Below are 22,327 nucleotides of genomic sequence, written 5' to 3' on the forward strand. Positions count from 1 at the left end.
GATTTAGGGCAGTTAAATTAGAGTGGTTTAAAAGAATAATTTTTTTTATAAAAATTAATTTCTATGTAATAAAATGAGAATTAATTTTCAAAACTAGTTTATAAAAATTAATTTCAGGGGTTGTTCAAGATCATTAAACATTGTACAAGTATTAAAAGCATCTTGAAAAAACAACTTAAAAATTATTTTTCTTTCTATTATTTAAAAATTTTGATTTTAATATGAAATAGAATAATAATTTTACAATTTTCGAAATTTTTTTAATTTTTCATTTTTTTAAAGTTGACTTTTAAAGAAGTTTTGTTTTAATAAGCTAAAAGACTTTAAGTAAAAGTGCTTCAAAAATAACTCACATTTTATATATTAAAAATAATTTAAAAAACATGTCATTTTATACCATAAAGCTGATCTCCACAAGTGCCAGACACAACAAAATCTTCTGGCTCACAAGGACAACCAATTAGGTCACATGATGCTATATAAGGCTCATTGGTTTTTGGATGTAGACCAGCTATTAGAGGTTCAACAAAGTAAGGACCAAATCTGAAGATTGTTAGAAATAAATTTGAAAGCAGTGAATATTAAATTAAAAAATAAAATTTTGAACCAAAAAATTTCAGCAAAATTACCTTCTACCATACAGAATATTTGACATTATGGTCATAAATACTTTTGGAGATATTTTCCGGTTTTCACGCAATTCATATAAATTTGTTCGAAACTTTGCTAAATTCGATCTAAAAATATTTGTATTTAGAGGTTAATTTAGAGAATCCATTACAGTAAAAATTTGTTTTTCAAGATTTTCTGGGAATCAATTATTAGATCTAGAATCCCAAAATTTGAAATAATTTTTAAAAACTTTTCTATATCATATATAGTGAGTGTATGTATAAAAGATGCTTAACACTTTAGCTTAATATGAATTTGATGTCATAAAGTTCTCTTTGTCTTTTTAAACTACCTCAATATAATATGATTGTAAAATGAGTTCAATTGAAAAATGAACTCTTTTATGTAAAGTAGATTAGGGTAATATGAGCATCTTAAGCGAATTGGATTTTTTTCAAAAATAATTATGCTGAATCCAAAATTTTTGTGAATAAACAATTTTTAGGGATCCCTACTCGTGAACTACATAGATATTTGGGCACCCAAAATTTTTTCTTAAAAACACAGAGGTTTTAAAAAAGTAGCAAAAGTGCTCATATTATCGAAACCACTTGGTAATATGAGCACTTTTAATTAGCTCAAAAATAATAACATTAATTAAGTAAAAAAATACCAATCTGACAATTAGAACTAATTTTTGGAATATAATGATTCGTTATTAATAAAACTTATCAACAAAAGATCAAATTTTGAACCACTTTTTGTTGAAACAATACTACTATATTTTCCGCAAAAAAAAAAATTAATCTGATATTTTTCAACTTTATTGAAAACTGCATATAAATTTACACTAATTGTACTGATTCCTGTTATCACCACATAAAGTCAATTCAAAAAATACAAAGCAACTTTAACTTCACTGCTTACATCTAAGAAATCTTTAAGTATGCTCATATTACCTTAATCTACCCTAAATATAATATAGAATGTAACTTTTTAATAATAAATAACTAAATTAAATATTACATTTTTTTTCAAAACTTAATATCAAAAATTGCTACCAATGATTTTTTTTTAAAAGTTAGGCTTTAGTAGCTTAGTGGTTAAGTTATCAGTGCTTAAAGTATGCTGTTATCAGTGCATAAAGTAGGTTGTTACAGCCCTCAGAATTAGGGTTGGCATTTGGCAATACTGACCTAAAAGTGTTTAAGGTCAGCAAAAAATTGACAAACTCAATTTTATGTTTTATGGTCAAAACTTTGTATCAATTTTTATCCTGACCTGATGCCGACCTTATCAAGGTCAGTAATAAATTGCCAACTTCATTTTTCTTAATTCTGAGGGCTGTTGTTATCATTGCATAAAGTACGCTGTTATCAGTGCATAAAGTTCATGTTGTGTTTTTAAATTAATTTGGTCAGAATTTAAATAAAATGTTTGTTTTGTGGGTTTTTTTAAATTTTTTTCAGAATAAATCATTTTTGCTTTTTCGTTTTTATTTTAATTTATTTAGAATTTAAATAAAGTGTTCAATTTAAGCATTTGGCAACCTCTGATACTGTAAGGTCAAAAGATTTCGAAGGACTTTTGTTTACTGATGGTTGATCATAGTTTTACACACTTGATAATTCTTGGGGTTTCAAACAATTCAAACATTGAGATTATATTTTTTAAATTTAATTATGTTATAACTTTTTTAAATATTTTTCATTATTTGAAGGCATTTTGTTGGCAACAAGGCAGCAAATTTCAATAGTAGCAATTTTTGTATTTGTTAATTAAAAGAATAAATTTGTTTTCGTATTTGCAAATTTTGAACTTGTAAACTGAACTTGTATTTGTAAGATTAAAAAAAAAAAATTATAAAAATTGATGTAAACATAATCATTTTCATGTTTTATCCAAACAAAACCTAAATAATAAGTTTCATTACTAAGTATCATTTATTGATTTGTATTTATTGTAATTCTACCAACAACATTAGTTTACCAACAGTATTTTTAATTATCTAAATAAAAACATTCTTTTATAATCTTAAAGTATGTTCCATATGATATTTATCTACACAAATAACAATATAATTAATGCAATGAAAAAAGTAAACCAAAGAACAACTTCAATTAAAAAATAAAGTTTTTTGTTAGCTTTTGAATTGAATTAACTTGCTGGCTAAAATACTTTTTTAATATAAAGAAAACAATTGTTTACTATCAACTATGTAAAAGCTTCTACAAGGGATACGGATGTCATCAACGATGCAATAAGGGATTGGAGACTCATGAGTAAAAATAGCAATGACTTGATGGTGGATCTAAAAGGAGCATACCTACAAATTCATGTGCATAAATGACATAGGCCTTACCAAACTGTCATTTACAAAGATATAACGATATGCGGTTACATGTTTGGGCTTTTGGTTTGAACTTAGCACCTGTGATGAAGCTCAATACTGTGATATGTTCTCCAACAAAATTATGCACTTGCAAAATCAACAAGAGGATACATTGATGACACCTTAGCAACAAATGGAAATGGAAGAAAGCTGATGACACATAAAGAATTGGAGTCTTCACGCAAAACACCTGAATATTTTGGCGAAAACCCAGTTTGTGCACTAGGAGTGGAAGTAACAGTAAATCCATCTACAAAGTAAGATTAATAGGTTTTTCAAGAACATCATATAATTACTTAACTAATCTATTAGTTCAATAAACTTCTATTATTCAAAATCTAAAGTTCAAAATGAAATATTTTGAACAAATGTTAAAACTAACTACTTAACAATAAAGTGACATGTTTTTTTTAACAATTTAAAGGGATCCTAAAGTGGCAAGATAAGTTGTGTTCATATTAAAGAGAATGATAAAAAAAGGGGCAGTTTGGGCAGAATTTTTTTAAGTAAAACAAAATAATAAAAGTATACAAAGAGAAACAAACTTTTTTGTTTTACTTAAAGCTCGTTGCAGGTTTGGTCAGGAAGCGGGAGCGATCGCTCTCGATAACTGGCCTCAGGAATAATATTTATTTGCGAAAAATTGGCCAGATTTTTTAGTAGTTTTGAGAACATTTCAAAATACAAAAAAAAAAGTTTTCAAAAAAAAATTAATTGGACCGATGAGAGACAATTACAAGAAAAAAATAAACTAGAAAAAGAAAATAAGTTCTAACGCGAAAAAAATTAAAGCAAAATAAATAAAGTTTAGAACAAAAATTGTTGAAACATCGCCCTTTTAAAAATTCTTATAAAATTAAGCAACATTTTTTATATAAAGTAACATCTTACAATTGCTTAATAAGGAAACAAATGTTCTTTTATTTATTAAAGAGTTTAATAATTTTTATTTATATACTTGTGTCTTATTTCTAGTGCTGGATTAAGGAGGGTTGGGGTTCAAAGGGGGCTTTAGCCAAGGGCCCCGCAATATTAGGGGCCCCAAAATAGTCAAGAAGACTTTTTTTTTTAATCATTTTTACGCTGTGGCACATAAAAAGGCCTCCAATATAAAAATAACCGCCGGCCCCAAAATGTCTAACAAGGTTCTAATAAAACACTAGCTTTAGTTTTATTTAAGCTAAATTATTTTATAAATAAAAAGTTTAATTTTTTTTAATAACAATTTTATGTTTCATGTGAAAATTTTAACATATTTGAAACGATTTTTCTTAGTAAGATGAACAAATCAAATAATTAAATCATAGAGTTACTGTAGAAATTAAATTAATTAGATAGAAATCAACTAAAAAGGTTATAAATACTATAAAAGGTTATAAGAGAAAGCGGAACCGACTCACAATATCGCTGATCGTGTTTAGTGAGTAGGCTTTTTAATTTTAATTAGTATTTAAAACAGAAAAAAGTAACTTTAAGTTTAAGTATAATGAGTTTGTAAGAATGGCAACTGAAGCGAAAATATTTAACGCTAGTAAACCAATATCTAAGAACTTAAAAAATTTTCTTTATATTTAATAACTTTCTAAATATATCAGGGCTTGCGATGAAGCGAGCACGATCGCGCTCTGCTTGTAAAACGCGCCCGTAAACGGTATTTTTAAACGTTGTAGGCGCTATAAAAAATGCTCGTTCAGCTTATAACGAGCATATAAAATATGCTCGTTATAAATTTTTTTATTTTCATAAAATATTTAAAAAAGATTTTTTATTAAAGATATTCTGTTATCAAAGCACTGATATAAATATAAAAAGCACAACGTCGTTCTCTTTTGCACTAACGTAATGAATGAGCAGTTTAAAGTCGTAAATAGTCACTAATTTCAATAATGGAATGTGCACATGGAAACACAATGTGAATACAAAAATGCGCAAATAAAATAATAGAAAATTAGAAAACCATTGTAAGAAAATTGAAACTGCAGAGTATTTTTAATCTTGAGAAAATATCAAGTAAGATTTATTTGATTTATTGTTTGTAATAGTCCACACATCGTTTATAATAAAAATAAGTATTAATAATTGAGTAATTTTTAAAATTAGCTTTTGTTCATAGTATAGGTTTTTTATTAACTACTATTTATTTTAACTCAAATTTAAAACGATTCTGTTGTTTAGAATGTTCGCAATCAAGGACATTCGAAAAGGAAACAAAGTAATGATGTCAATATTTATTAAATGGAAAGTTATTATTCTTATTTATTATTATTTCAAATTATTCTTGTGTTATTTTTTTAAGATAAAAAAATGTAATTTAAAAAAGAAATTTTAGAAAAAAATTAAATAATTAATTTGAATAAAAAATATCAAGAAATATAAAAACCATCAACCGTTAATTAAGTTTACAGCGTAACATTTTATAATACATATATCAAAACAACGAAGCAAAACTAAGTCATGCTTCAATACTAAATCAATAAGAAGTTGCGTTTTTGTTTGATATTATTTTTTTATAACATAAATAGTTAAAAATAAAATCGCGATCTGACAATATACAAGAAGTTTGGAAGTATAAAAATCTACTTCATTGAAGTAGTTTCATGAGTTTGGTACTAATTCAAAGATTTTTTGACAAAAGAATTATGCAACAAATAAAAAGCTTTTTATGAGCATCGCCTTCAGCAATTTTCATGATCCTGCTCGCCGACGTTATCTCGAGCACACATAATCATGCTCGATGAAAACATATTCTAATTTTACGAGCGCGATATAACACACTTGAGGATTTTTTTCATCACAAGCCCTGTATATATATATATATATATATATATATATATATATATATATATATATATATATATATATATATATATATATATATATATATATATATATATATATATATATATAGCGCGAGTTACTTTGAATGCATGTTTGTGTTTAGTAACCAGAAACTTCATTATTTCATAATTAGTTTTATTAACTTCAATGATTATTAACTATTTCATTGAAAATGCAAATATTGTTTTTTTGTTTACAAAATAAATCAAATAAAAATAAATAAAAGTCTTTTTGTTTACAAAATAAATCGTAAAAAAATGCTTTAAAAGATTACATAAGAATAAAAAACAGATACACAAAATTACATTTACATAAAAAATACATACTTTTTAAATAAAAAATAAGAATATATTAATAAAAATCAATAATACATGATAAACTTTCAAAATTTTGACAATTTAAAAAGTATATATTTAAAACATTTATTTTTGTAAACAAATAATATTAGTTTAAAAGATTTACGACTTTGCAGGTGTGGCTCCAAGAATGAGCCTTAGTATTAAAGTAATAGTTCATTTGATAGTATATTCTTAACCCTTTGAGCCCACCCAAGCTTAACTATATAAAAAAAAATGATCAACTGTGTAAATACATGTTTGAGGTGCAAAATACAAAAACATAACTTTTTTTGATTTTTTTTTTGACAATGAACTTTTTTAAATTGTAACATATCTGCTACAACAGACTTTTAAGGGAAAAAAAAGGTTTTAAATGTTTTTTGTCTCTAATAGAGACAAAAAACATTTAAAACCTTTTTTTCTGGTAGTGCCAGTTCTTATAAATGAAAATCCTTGAAACAATTTCGTTCTCTTTGCATACCAAGTCAAACATTACATTTTTGGCATTGAATGTATGAAAACCCTGCAGGGCATTTTTTACATCGTTGTCTTTTCTCAGTGTATACTGGTAGATGGTTTACTCCGTCTTGTCTTATGTCTTGCGTTGCGTTGCTTTGAACCACAGTTTTTTTAGCCTTTGGTGATATCATTGCTTCAAGAGATGGTCTGCCAACCTTACATTTCTCTGCCTTTATTAGACTTTTTCAAGGGCATATGTTTTGTTTTTGGGTTTATTAATTTTAAATATCTACGGTATAGAAACCATGCATTTAATAGTGCGATCACTATTGTATGCGCCTAATGTAAATATACCAATGATGACACTTAAGATAAGCTTTGTAAAACGAGTACATCATATCAAGCTTATCGATTCCACCCATATACTTGTGGTATGTTTTAATAATATATAGTTGATTAACATTTATATACTTTTTATACTTTCGGTCATATCATTTAACAGTATGAACCGGTTCAATTCCAACATATGAAGATATGTTGGAATTACCAAAACTAAATTTGAATATGTGTCAGTACAATAATCATAGCTTCCACGGCCATCTTTATGTAAATCCGTTTCACATGGTAATGGACACTTGTTCAAATGGTTTGTACAAATGGTGCCTACAAACCAAATTGATCGTTCCTTGAGCATATCCAACAGAGTTAGCGATGTGAAAAAATTATCTGAAAATACTTTAAAGTTATGGTAAGCTGGATGACATATTAAGGACTACCGATTCCGGGATCTATATGTTGATGCTTTACTTGATTCGGTTTCTTTATCCTGGTAAACATCTAAATCATAAAGAAATCCACTAGATCCACTTCTACCCCTAAGTTTGAATCCCCATTTGGTTTGTTTGTTTGGTAGGTATTGCTTTATTAGAGAGCGTCCTTTAAAAACAATCATGATTTCATCCACACTATGAAATTCTTCTGGTGATACCTTCCAAAGGTATCACCAGAATGAATAGGGATAGTGACCACATTTTGCGCAACTTCCAAATGTGGTCACTATCCTTAGTTTCCTGTGTTACATTTATATTATCAACAAAATGTAAACTATGCAAAATAGATTTCAGACCAGAAACGATTTCTTGACTAAACAGAGCTAACACCATCATAGCTCATATATGCTTCCCAATATGATCTAATCGATGGCATCTTAACAAGCCCCATCCGTAAATAGACACTAAAAAAATTTTCAATCTCTTTTGGTGTTAAACTAATACTTGAACCAGTTGATTGAGTGCTGTATAAATTGCTTTGCTCTGTTTTAAGAAGCTCATCCGTGACAAACATTTTGAAGTACTGATAGGGAGTCCTGTCATCTGGTATGGGTTGCGGTGATAGCTCCTGAAATTTTGTATCACCAACATGTAAGTCAACCTTTTTCCAAAGTCGTTATACTGGATTGTTCTTATTTACCATATTAGACAAAGGTTGGTCATCATCACTACTATCATTATTATAATGAGGGACATTTTCTTCTTCACAATTTACATTCAGTTGCCGAACAGGTCCTTAATCACAAAAATCATTATTATCTACAATCTTATTGATATTCATGATCTGAATCTGAGTCATTCAGTCATCAAAGTCACTATCTCCATCAAGAATATAAGCAAGAGCCTCTTCTATGTTATAATTTTTGTTTTTATACATCTAAAATTAATTATAAGTTAAACAAAAATAATATGCATAAAATATCCCATTGTAGCATATCTGCTATATATAACCTAAGCATGCTATTTTATACATTTAAAATTATAAAAACTATAACAAACACTTGCAAGAACTTCTTTAAACTTCTTTATATTAAAAGAAAGATTAAATTCATATCTTAACTGTCATAAGATTATATAAAAGAAATTAATTTGGAGCCACATTATAGACAATATCGCTATTTTTTAAAAATAAGATTTGAGTGTTGGTGTTTGTCTTGATAACACAAACTTATAATATCCAAATTAATTATGTAATGAAACTGAGTTGCAAATATGCCACAATCGGTATTTTTGACATAAATAGATAAGCCATACTCAAATGCCAGGTTAATAAATATCTGTTGCAGATCTGCTACACGGGGCTCAAAAGGGTTAAACCAATTTATGCTAGAGATATCAAAACTCAACAAATTTCGAATAATACAATTTTTAAAACAATTCAACAAAAAACTCTAGAACTTTATTTCCCTTAGTCAGCATATTTTTTGAACCAATAGAAGTAGTTTGTTCGTAGATTTGGCGTGTTTTTAGTGTTCGTGAATATTCTTTTTATTCACAACAAGATGTTTTGAGAACATTCAAGTTTATGTATGTTTCCATGTATGCTCGAAAACAAATAATTTTTGTTTTACGGACATACGTAAACTTAAATGTTCTCAAAACAACTACAAAACCTGGCTAGTTTTTCGCAACTAAATATTATTTCTGTGGTCAGTAATCAAGAGCGATCGCTCCCGCTTCCTGACCAAGTCTGTCGTTGTCTCCATGTTACCCAGTTCCTGAAAGCCTTAAAAATATATGTTGCAATCTACAGACTTTATAATTTATTCAAGCGCGTTAAATTTCAAAGAGTTATAGTAAATGATGTCATCGTAGAATTTTTTTTTTTGAATCAATATTATTTGTTATATTGGTTTTTTAAAATAAACGTTTATTATCAATTGTATGACTTTCCTATAAATTTTATAGGAAACTAAACAAAAGAATGTTTTTTTATAGAGCACAAGAACCAAATAAAATTAAGATTTTTATGTTAAACCATAATAAATCTTAAATATAATAAATACTCAAAAAAGACATTGATAACTTTGATATATATTCTGAATCTTTTTTCTTTTCATGTAAACATCGTGAACTTTTTTTCTAGTTTATCTAAGCTGTTTATCATTAAGATGCTTTTGTTCTCCTATCGAAATTACATTTTATAAATTCTTAAATTTTTAATTAATAAAGAATTTTGGTAAACGACATCATTTATTAGAGATATTTGCCAAATTTTTAAATTTTTAGTTAAAAAATATTTATAGATTTTACACTTAACAAATTTACAGATAGCTTTTTATTAATTAAAACCAATAATGAATGTTTTATGACAATAATTCAAGACAGATGGCAAATAAAATTGTCAATGTGTTGCAATGCACGTTAAAAAACATATTTACTTAATATTTCCCTATTTATGTCATATTTGGCAAATATTTTACATTAAAAGCTGTCTCTTAAAATTGCAAATCAAAAAACTACCAAAATTGACAATAAAAAGTTTTTCATCAAATGATTTCAATTTTAAAATTGACTCGATAATGCTACACTTTTTTGCAACCTTGACCAATAATTGTTTAATTTTAGAAATAAAATAAGCAATACATGTTTTACAGAATAAACTTCATTAAATATATTCTCACATTATTAAGTAAGAATTTCAAAAATATTTGTACCCGATGAAAAGTTTAGCAAATAAATGCTGTTAAACTTTTATAAGGTTAACTCTTTCGCTACCAACCGTTTTAACAAAAATCTTTAAGCTGCAACCGCACATTTTTTTTTGAATAAAATTTGGATGGCATAACATTGACAACTAAATAAAATTTGAATAGCAAATTTCTTTAAATGCATAACAAACTATATATCAATAGAAAGCTAAACAAATGAATTTTTTTAATAAGTTTTTAACAGGCATCATTGAACAATAAAAAATGCAAAGTCCTTAAAGCCACTGATTTATATATAGTAACTAAAACATTAAGTCCAAAATGAAACTCATGTAATGTATAAAAAGAAGGTTTTTCTGCAAAAGACATTTGTAATTACTTTGCTAAATACTTATACATTTCCACAAGTTAAATTTTACAGTGCTAACGCTGCTTTACTTTAGATATAAATTTAAAGAAGTTTTTTTTATCAAGGATTGCTCAAGATTTTTAACTTTGTCAAGTGAACTTTTTATAATAACACAATATTGCTCTTATATGTTCATGATTATTTAGAGAATTGATTAAACCTTAAGAACATGCAAATTATGTATCTATAGTAAAAATTTATGTACAAAACAAGATTGTGAGGCATATTTGAAAGCTGCTACCAGCGGCTTGCGGTCAAAATTTGAATAAAATTAAAACTAGCTGTCAGTGGCTTGTGGTAGTGTTAAAGAATACAAAATAATTTTTTTAACAGAATCTTAATAAGGATAATAATCATTTAAAAACAATAAATATAACACAAAAACAATTTATAGCAATTAAACAAGCTTAGAATATCTGCAATACTTAAGTCATACTTTTGATGCGAACATCGGGAAATTTAGAAAATAAAATAACTAAAGAAATTCTATAGTAAATTATAATGAAAAAAAAAACTTTTATATAATAATAAGTAACTAAACAAATTCTTTAGTAATCTATAATAATAAGAAAAAAAAAATTCTATAATTTATATAAAAAAAGAATTTTTAGATTTCTTATCAAAATTCTACTATGACATCATTTACTAAAACTCTTTGGAATTAAAGGCATTTGAATAAATTATAAAGTCTGTGGCTTGCGGCATATATTTTAAAGACTTTGTGGAACTGGCTAGCATGGAGATGGCGATCTTCGAGTAAAACAAAAAAGTTTGTTTTTCTTGTTATACCTTTATTATTTTGTTTTACTTAAAAAAATTCTGCCCAAACACTTTTTTTTTTTTATCATTCTCTTTAATATGAACACAACTTTTCTCAGCAATTTGGGATCCCTTTAAGGATCAGAATCAAATAAGGACAACATATTTTTAAACAAAATTCTTATCTATATTACTCTTAAATTCTTTAATACTAAAGTTCAACTAATACTAAAATAGCTAACACTGAAAATCTAATCTTTGAAAATTTAGAAATTTTGATAAATAAATAAAATATATAATAAAATTGTTAACATAACACATAAAAACAAGAAAAAATTTTGCTTCTTACACAGTTTGTATATCTGTTGCTAATCCTGATAAACCTAAAAACAGTTTATCTCCCATTTGAAATGTTTTTTCAAAATCACATGCAATCGTTTGAAACTGTACACCATATCTTCTATCTGCGGCGATTGCAACACAATTTTTTCCTTTCATTGCTACTAGAGCAGACCCATTAATACTCATAACACTCTAAAATTTAAGGAAAGCTAAAGTGTGAAATTATTAAAATATAATAAGCTACATCGACTATTTTATAGCCTGCTGCTACAAGGCTACTACATTGACTGAAGGTTTGGTTTGGGCAAGCAATGTATCATTTAATAAAAAAAAAATTTTTTATTTAACTTTTTTTGGTTTGGTTTATTAGTGCTCTCTTTAAAACTACAGTTTATGGAAGAAACTTATAGACCACCATGCAAAACTATATATTTATAAGTATTATATATTTAAAGTTTATAAATATAAAGTTTATATTTAATATAGAGTAAGATGGGGGAATTTTGCCACTAATTCTTTCAATTTAATTTGAAAGAATTAGTGAAAATTTATCAAAATCAAATTTTTTTTTAAAGTTAATATAAAAAAATTTAATTTTCATTTCTTTTTAAATAATTAGAGCAGAAAAAATGGGGTGGCAAAATTACCCCAATAAAATCTAGTTTGGGGGAATTTCGCCACCTTAGTTATTTACAACATAAACTTTTTATTTTAAATTATAAATCTTAAAAACACATTTACAATCAGTTAAATAAAAAAAATCTAACAATATTCAATAACTGGAGGCATGGTCATCAATACTGAGAGGTATCAGGCATGTCCCCCTCAACCTTTTTTACCTATTTTTTTTCTTCAGTCACATAGCTAAGATTTTTCAGTCACATAGCTAAGATTTGTTCATGTACCAGCTCCAGCTATCCTTTCTAGATATTGAATTCTTCCTTCTAGTGTCCTTCAAGGTATACAGTATAATTCTGCAGCTCGCTTGCAAATCAGCTTGCCAGCTTTAACTTTTGCAATGGCTTTTTTTTTTTTTTTTTTTACCAAAAACTTTTATTAAAATGTTTTCTATAAAAGGATTATTACTTTAAATTTTTTTTATAAAAGTCACTTCTTTTGAGACCCAAAATGAAATACATTTAAAGAACTTTTCTTTTTTTTGATAAAATTAGGAACTTGATGTTTAAGAGACTTGAGTTACCCCTGAAAAAATTTTTTTTCAAATTTTTTTTAATCTTTTAACACATTTAGAGAGTGAGAGCAGACATTTTTGATAAAAGATGTCTGCTTTCACTCTCAAAATATATATATATATATATATATATTTTGTATCAGTGCATGTGATGAATAAAATTGCCCAGTGCGATATTTCGTGCTTGTAACACTAAAATATTTTATCAACAAGCGCAATTATGCTCACTCGGCATCAAGTCTTTGAGAGCAATATTCAGTGTTGGAAATTGGTAGCTATGGGGTCATCCATAAATTACGTACACAAGTATAGGGAGGGGGTCACTCAAAAGCGTACCAGTGCGTACAAGAAAAGAGTGGACAACTTTTTGTTTGAATTTTTTTATGTGAAGTCCAGGAAATGAGACAAAGAAAGCTTTGGTTTTTTAGTTAATGCATTTGTCTATCTACCGAAAAAAATATGTTACTGCAGCTTTGATATTAAATAAAAATAATGAAGTATTGACATTTACTAAAAGACTACTACATAACTTTTGATTTTTCAAAATTCAATCAAGTTTTAATTTTTTAATTTAAATTTCCTATTCTAATTGGGGCGAAATGTTTTGAAAATAGTTAACATTCTATTTTATCTGTTAGCAGTAATGACTTCATAACTTTTCATTCATTGTTTGTACAAAATAGAAAACTGCTTTCTAATTTAAACTGAATGTGCTATTTAATTATTATCAAGTGAATAATATTTTATAGTGATTATATACTTAATAAATGTATAATAGACTTATACTTATATATATATATATATATATATATATATATATATATATATATATATATATATATATATATCAGTGTAAGTATATATATACTTATACAAATATAATATATAAATAACATATATACTGACAAATATATTTTGAGAAATGCACTGAAACTAGAGACGTAACAATTTTTCTTTTGTTTGTGAGCACGTTTCCAAAAGTTTTAATTCAAAGTTATATAACAAATATATTTACTAAACATATTGTTCATTGGAACTTTTTTTTTTAATTTTAAGTTGTGTTTAGCTTTATAATATAAGCTTAACTGATTCAAAGATACCAGTGAAATATTTAGTTTATTAACTTATATTTGACAAAAAATAATTGATATTCCAATGTTTGATATTTTTGAATTTTAAATAAAATAGTCATTAATTAATAGAATGTGATCAAACCTGTACAAAATTGAAGTTTTAGTTTGATAAACTTTTCAAGCTAGATATTTATTCATAAGATATTTATAAATACTACCCAAGATATTTATAAATATCAAGCAAGATATTTAATTTTTTAACATTTAAGTTTGGAATTTCATTGAAGTGTTGCAAGTTTTGATATTTTATTACATGGACTTTTATGCAATTCAAAGTAAAAGTTCTAGTTAAGCAAATTTTTTTGTCAAAAGGATCCTAAAAAAGTATACGAGTTAGCTAATGGTTCGACTTAATCAGGGTACGATTAAGTGGATAATATGATAAAGTTTAACTTAAATTAAAAAAAAAAACATGCTGGATTTAGAAGAAATAAATCATTTTTAATTTGAACTTATACCGCAAATATAAAATTTGAAGTACATCACGCATAAATTATGCTTGTTGTTCTTTATTATGAATACAACTGCTTTACTTAACAATATGCAAACTCTACTATTTAAACATATTTTCACTTCAGCAAAAAAATTTTACAAGAAATATTTTCTATAAAATCAACTTATAATTTTCTCCCTCGCAAGTTCTTTATATGAGTGCAATTTTTTACTCTTGTAATAAAACTAGCGAGCGCTATTTGTTGTGCCTGGAAGGTTGTTTGCGGGTGTGTTTTATGTGCATGAAGCAATCGCTCCTGCATCATTACAAGGCCTGATATATATGTGCATATATATATATATATATATATATATATATATATATATATATATATATATATATATATATATATATATATATATATATATATATATATATATATATATATATATATATATATACCAAGCCTTCCCAGGAAGCGTGTGCGGTCGCACGCCTTGTATGTCCATGCTTAAAGTAATTTTTTTAAACAACTTGACCACGTTTTGATATAGTAAGTGTTTTAGGAATTCGCGGCAAAATAAAGCTATAAGAAAATAGAGAATAAATCAGCAATACTCAAAGAAAAGAACCAAAGACTATACGAAATAGAAAATCTAAATAAAATAAGCTAAAAAAAATTATTATTAAAAAAAAGAAAATTATTGTCAAAAAAATAATATACCTCAGTAGTAAATACTTAGTTTTTGTCTTCTTATTTTTAGAGCGTTTATTATTTTACACTACCAAAATTGATACAAGCCAAGGAAAAAAGTAGATAAGAATATAACGAAAATAAAAATATTTTTTGATTTACAATTTTTTCGCAACTTTTTTCAGTCAGTATTTGAAATACTTTATAAATTGCGCTAAAAACACGAACAGTTTTTAAATTTGTTTTTCAAATGTCTTTGCTAAACTTTACTGTTTTTATCAATGGACAGGAAAGCGAGGAAACTAATTGCTATTTATTTTTTTTAAACTAGTTTTTCATGTAAAAAAAAAATGAAACAATGCTGCAAAATTTTGTGTGCTAGTGCATTGTTAATTTACTGAACTTTCTTAAGGAAATTTTTAGGAGCCTTTTTAAAACTTTTGTTTAGGTTTTTAAATACATTTTTTTTTAACAGAGAAATCGTTACGTTGATTATCTCTAGTAATTTGTATTAATATTGGCAATTTCATACATGCATCAAATGCGGTAAATACATTTATTAAAGAAGTTATTCTGTTAATTAACTTATTCCGTCATTAACAAAATTTGTTAATTAAATATTTTTTAAAGGAACGAAAATAAATAACATTTTATTTTCTTATTTTCCTATTGTATAAGTATCCAGAAAAAGAAAAAACTTTCAATTGTTGTTAAATCGTTATAAAAGATTTTTTTCAAGAACGACTGTAAAAAAAAAGTATTAAAATTATATAAAAAAACTTTTTTTTAATTTACTTTCTTTAACTAATAAATTTTTTAGTTTATTTAATTAAACTTCATATTTCGTTACAATTTTGTTTCCTTATTTAAGAATTATTTTTTTCTAAGTAAATAAGTTTAGCTTTTTGGCGTGAATTATTGAAACGCTTTATAAGTTGCGAACTGCCATGGTTAGTTAGTCTAAAAAAATTACTTTAAACATGGACGAACAAGGCGTGCAACCACACATGCTTCCTGGGATCCTTGATATACAGCACTCAGAATTAGAAAAAGTGAGGTCAGCAATAAATTGCCGACCTCAAACTGTTAGAGGTTGGTATTAGGTTGGAAAAAAAAACTTGACACAAAGAGATTACTATAAATCATAGAAACGAAGTCAGCAATTTTTTGCTGACCTCAAACACTTTTAGGTCGGCAGTTAGGTCAGCATAACTGAATGCCAAACCTAATTCTGAGGATTAAATATATATCAACACTTGGAATTAGGGTCGGTATTCGGCAATGCCGACCTCAAAGTGTTGGAGGTCGGCAAAATTTGCCAACCTCATTTCTATGCTTTATGGTCAGACCTTTGTATCGAATAATTTTTGCCGCCCTGATGCCACCTCAAAAAGATTAAGATCGGCACATAATTGCCTACCTTATTTTTCCTAATTCTGAGGGTTGATTGATATATATATATATATATATATATATATATATATATATATATATATATATATATATATATATATATATATATATATAATATATATATATATATATATATATATATATATATATATATATATATATATATATATATATATATATATATATATATATATATATATATATATATATATATATATATATATATATATATATATGTAGACCACACGGGTAAAACCACAGATGTCACATTTTTCTCATTTTGAGAAAAATGAAATTTAGTGTTTAGTGACATTAGATAGTCTAAATACAAGAATTATTTATTCACAGTATTCTTTTAAAAACAAGACACTCATTTTGGACATTCATTCTGTGATTTTTCCGTCGTAAATGAACCACATTAGCTTGTAAGATTTTAGAGCACTTATTTTTTTAAAAGTAGATGGTAACACATTGTAATATATAACCACAACGTATTAAGTGTGTGATAGGACCACACACTTAATACGTTGTATATAACCACAACGTATTAAGTGTGCCTTACCCCTCACCCCCACCATTTTTGATAAAAAAAACTCAAATAAAAAACTATATAAAAGTTTTTTTTTTAACTTTACACAAAATAGCATTGCAACCTTATCTCTTCCCCTACTTCATCTATTTAGATGATTCCATGCTGTCTGTGTTCCATCACTTTATATCAAGTTTGTATAAACCATACAAAACTAAATATGAACAAACCGTTAATAAAAATGTGTTTTTCTAATTTCAAAGAAAAACAAAATAAATTTTTTGAAAATAAGATAAAATAATATCAAATAATGCCTTATTTTGTCCACTTAGAAAATGTTTAGCTTCAATAAGTCTTTAAATTTTTAACAAAAAAAAGGCAACAGAACTTTGATCTAAACATATGGGATATAACACATAAAAATAAAAATTTCCAGTTCTTCATATAATTTAATTTAATTTTAAATTCTCTAGGTGAACATATATTAAATGAATAAACAACCAAGAAGTTTGGCTTTGAAACTCTGCAAATTTTAGAAATTTTTTTTCTATCATGTTTATATATAATATTGAATTGTTATGGTTTTTTATGAGATCGTCTAGTGTTTCTGCTAGAAACATTTGATTTGCAATGTCCATGTGTCTGTCACATTCTATAGTGGTGTCATACCTATACAGGTATGACACCTAATACCATATAGGGTGTCATACCTATACCGAATGTGATAGAGTTCTAATTGGTAATGAAATGGTTATGCTGTCAAGTTTTTCAGTTTTATGAACTAGATAATAAAATCAATGTAAAACTTTTTATTTTATATTTTGCCTAGCATATAAATTGCAAATCAATTTGATATCCTTTACATTTGAGATAATTGATAATCTAAAATCGTGCAGCATAGAACATTTATCATCAGACCATTTGTCTCCAACAGTTTCATCATAGCAATAAAAATATAAAACCAGAAAAACAATTGCAATAAAAATAAGCTAATCTTTTTTTAAGAAATAGCAAAATTTAAATATTGAACAATATTCAGTAATATTTTAAAATAAATTTGATAGTTAAGTTAAACCCAATCATCAACAATAATTTTAATAAACTTAAATATACTTTTTTAATCAGAAATAAATTATATATACTTTTAAATCAAATTTAAACTATATATTTTTTTATCAGAATAAAATTACATATTTTTATTAGATTAGTTATAAATTAAATCGTATATTTTTTATAAGAATTAAATTATATTATTATGATCTTTGCTTCAAGCTTAAAGTAATACCATTTTTCAAGCGAAAAAATCAATCATAATAACAAAATAAAAATAATAATAATAATAATAAAATTTTGTTATTAACTATAAACAATTTTGTTTTTTGTTACTAAATATTTCGATATAAAAATTAGCTTAAAAGGATCCCAAACTGCCAAGACATGTTGTGTTCATACTAAAGAGAATGATTTTTAAAAAAATGATTTATTCCTATGAGTTTTAATACATGACGCCATTGATTTTTTTGTTTGTTTACAGAATCAATATTTTAAACAAATAAAAAAATCAATGAAGTCATATACTCTTAGGAACAAACACGCTTGAATAAATTACTAAGTCTGTAGATTATGGCGTAATTAAGAAGACTATATGGTCTACAAAAAAACGGAGAAGGCGAGCTTTGACTAAAACAAAAAAGTTAGTCTTTCTTGGATCGCATTTATTATTTTGTTTTAATCAAAAGAATTAAGTCCAAACATTTTTTTTTTAAATCTTTCTCTTTAATATGAACACAACATGTCTCGACTGTTTGGGATCCCTTTAACAGAGGTTAAGTTTTCTGAGTTTTTTTTCAAATTATGTAAATTGCAATTATATCTAACATAACTGCTATACAAACTCTTATAACATATTTTTTACATAGGGGTCGTCCATTAATTATGTCATGCAATTTTTGACCATTTTCGACCTACCCCCTCGTCACATAATCATAACACTTCAGTAGCAAGATGTGTATGAGTCGTCACAAAACCACTACCTCCCCTCCCCCAAAGAGCATGACGTAATTTACGGACAACCCCATAATTATCATTCAAAATTGGTTTTTTATAAAATTAATTACTTCTTTTATCTTACTGATTATAGAATAATTTAAGAGTTAAAAAATGATAAGGTGTACATAAAATAGCTTTAGGCATACGTAAATTGCCGGCAGCTTAACGCTTTAAAACAAGGCCTGATGTAGTATATTGGCTTGGGAGGCTGAATGAGCGTGAATTTCATAAGTGCGAAGCAGTTGCAAAAATGAAATATGTGCGAATTGGCATAAGTGTGCAGAATAAATTTGCAAACATTGGTATAAGTGAGAATTGGCATCAGTGCAAACTGACATAAGTTTCTTTTTTTATCATTCTGATTCACCAATAAGGCTGCAAGCAACCACTATTAAGTTGTGAGTTACTTGAAAAAAAGAATATTACATTTATTATATAGTTTAGAAAAAATTAAAGAGAGTTCTGGAGAACAACACAAAATGCACCAAAAGAACTTGTTGAAATTGGCATCAGTGCGAACTGGCATAAGTGCAAATTGGCGAAATGTCAATTCGCATTTATGTCAATTTGCACTTATGCCAGGTAATATTTGCAATTTTATTTGGAACACCTGTGTCATTTCACACTTATGCCAGTTTTAGTAACTACTTGGCACTTATGTCAATTCGCACTTATGCCAATGTTTTCAAATTCTTTTGGTGCACTTATGCCAATTTGCATTTATGCCAGTTTGCACCTGTGCCAGTTTGAACTTGTGCCAGTTTATGCAACTACTTCGTACTTACGCTAGTTTGCACTTATGCCAATTCACACTTACTTTAACATTTGCAAGTACTTTTGGTGTACTTATGCCAGTTCAAACTTCTATCAGTTTTTGCAACTGCTTTGCACTTATGCGAGTTTGCACTTACACCATTTGCACTTAGTTATATCAGTTTAAGTTATATCAATTTAAGTCCAGAAAAACTAAATTTTGACTGCAGTTTTTCAACAAACCCATATATATCAAAAATATAGCTCTTTAAAACCTCACAAATTTTGATTGGTTTGTTAGATTTTATTAATATTTTGATCTTTAAAAAACAGTACTTAAGACCTTTTTAATGATGCATAGCATTCTAGTTTTTATTTAGTTTAAAAATTTCATAAAACCTAATATAATATGCTTATAATTGTGCATGTTTAAGAAAATTACAAAATATATAAGCAAGAAAGTTTGATATTTGATAATATCAAATAATGCATTTATGTAAAAGGTTTATGACACAAATATATTTAAGAAAATATTCATATTATTTATTGTATTGGGTCTTACAGTTGTCTTGCTTCTATTAAAAAAACAAAAAGATCAACCTTTAGATTATAAATGGATGGAAGTAGACTATTTGGAGTTAAGGTTAATGAATAATAGACACATAAGATGAAGAACTTGGTAATAAGAGGATAAAAATAAATATATTAAAATAATAATAACAATAAACAAAAGCTGTTTTTAAAACAGTTGTGAAGTGCAATAACAATAGATATTGCACTGTATCAGCTTTTGACTAAATAGGTGTTTACTGTTATGCTTTTGAATAGACTTATTGACTGAGCTTCTATTATATCATTCGGCAGATTATTCCACGTGCGGTCTATATGATTTGCAAAAAAAATTGTATCTATGAGCATTTTAGCAGAATAGCTTTTTCAATTTAAATTTGTGTTGTCTCAGACAAGGGCTCTCTTGTGACTCGGTGTAATTGTACTGGGAAACTCAATTGATTTTATTGTAGCCATATTGAATAGCAATATAAAAATATTGCAGGATTATATCACCATATATTTGACGCTCAGAGTTGTTAGTTGCATGACCTCTAATCTTCTTTCATATAGTAATTTCTTTAACACTGTGCTATCTTAGTGGCTCTTCTTTGGACTTTTTCAATTTTAATAATGTCAAATTGTTAACAGCTAATTCCAGATGTGGGCGAACAAAAGTTGTAAATAACTTTTTTACCATATTGCTATCAAAATATTTAAATGTCTGTTTTATAATGCCTAGCATCATATTTGCTTTACTAACAGCTGAGTTAACTTGAGTTAGCCATTTTAGATCTGATTGTATTACTACGCCTAGGTCTCTTTCATCTTCCATACTAGATATGGTATGGTTGTGTCTGGTGTCAATATCATGCATTAAATACACTCTATTTGGATTATTTTTGCCCATATGTATAACCTTACATTTTAAACAGAAAAGATTTTTCGATACTTATTAAACGCATTCAAAAGACTATAAAATTTTTGAACTTTATTATTTATTCAGTTATTAATGTAGCGGATCATAAAATTTAGACTAGTATATATGAGATGAGATCTTACTATTGCTAAGTTAGTTACTGATTGCCAGTTTTAAATTGTGAGATATTGTAAACATTTTATAAATGTTTCCTAAAACCTTTAGCACAACTTTTTTTGACATCTATATAAACACAAAAAATTTGAAATTAATAATTACATTTTATGGACAACATTATCTTTTTGACTCAATATGATATCTCATTTAACCTAGATGTATCATATTAAACAACAAATAATAATACATACCATATTGATAACAGTTGATGGAATATGAGCACCTTCTTAATTTCTGACACACAACCGTATAAAAATGACGAGGCTACGGCTAACCCCCGTTAAGTTCAACTTATTAGGCCGGGTGAACAAAAACTAGCAATTGCCTTTACTTAGTAATTGGTCAGCTTTACGTAAACAAAAATTTAAGCTATTTTATTTAAGTTTCTATTTGCATAAACCTGACCATTTACTAAGTAAATTGCTTAACTTTACGTAAATAATAACTTAAGAAATTTTTTTACAGTTTTTATTCACGTAAAGCTGACCAATTACTGAGTAAAAGCAATTGCTTTATTTTATTCCACGGCCTATTATTTAATTATTATTATTTTATTAAACACCCTCTGTAAATGTGATTACAAGGTAAAAATACATAAAAATGGTTTAAGATATATAAAGAGAGAATAAAGTAGATCACTTAGGAATGTTTTCTTCAAGAGTATTTTTGAACATTGTTCGCTGTTGCTTTGCATTCCAACATTGAATTGCCTGTACTAAAATTTGATAAGTATCTTCAGGAATTATATTTTCTGAAATATTAATTTTCACTTTCTTCTTATCCTAAATTAAGTTTTTCATATTTATTTTATGGATCTTACATAATTCCTATCATTTAAAAATGAATATTTTAATGA

General features: G+C 26.5%; 1 protein-coding gene across 1 annotated transcript in view; it reads right to left on the minus strand.

Annotated features, from left to right (window-relative positions):
- The window catches only part of LOC100209400 (proteasome subunit beta type-3), a 41,775-nt gene extending 19,983 nt beyond the window's left edge, over positions 1–21,792 (minus strand). Inside the window, exons 1-4 of the mRNA XM_065809773.1 lie at positions 21,663–21,792; positions 11,638–11,822; positions 630–737; positions 398–543 (exon numbers count right to left, since the gene is read on the minus strand). Of these exons, the coding sequence (XP_065665845.1) occupies positions 398–543; positions 630–737; positions 11,638–11,822; positions 21,663–21,665 (442 nt within the window). The 5' untranslated portion in view covers positions 21,666–21,792. The remainder of the gene's footprint in view (positions 1–397; positions 544–629; positions 738–11,637; positions 11,823–21,662) is intronic.
- Between the last annotated feature and the right edge of the window lie 535 nt (positions 21,793–22,327).

Source organism: Hydra vulgaris, chromosome 11 (assembly GCF_038396675.1).
Source record: "Hydra vulgaris chromosome 11, alternate assembly HydraT2T_AEP".
NCBI lineage: Eukaryota > Metazoa > Cnidaria > Hydrozoa > Anthoathecata > Hydridae > Hydra > Hydra vulgaris.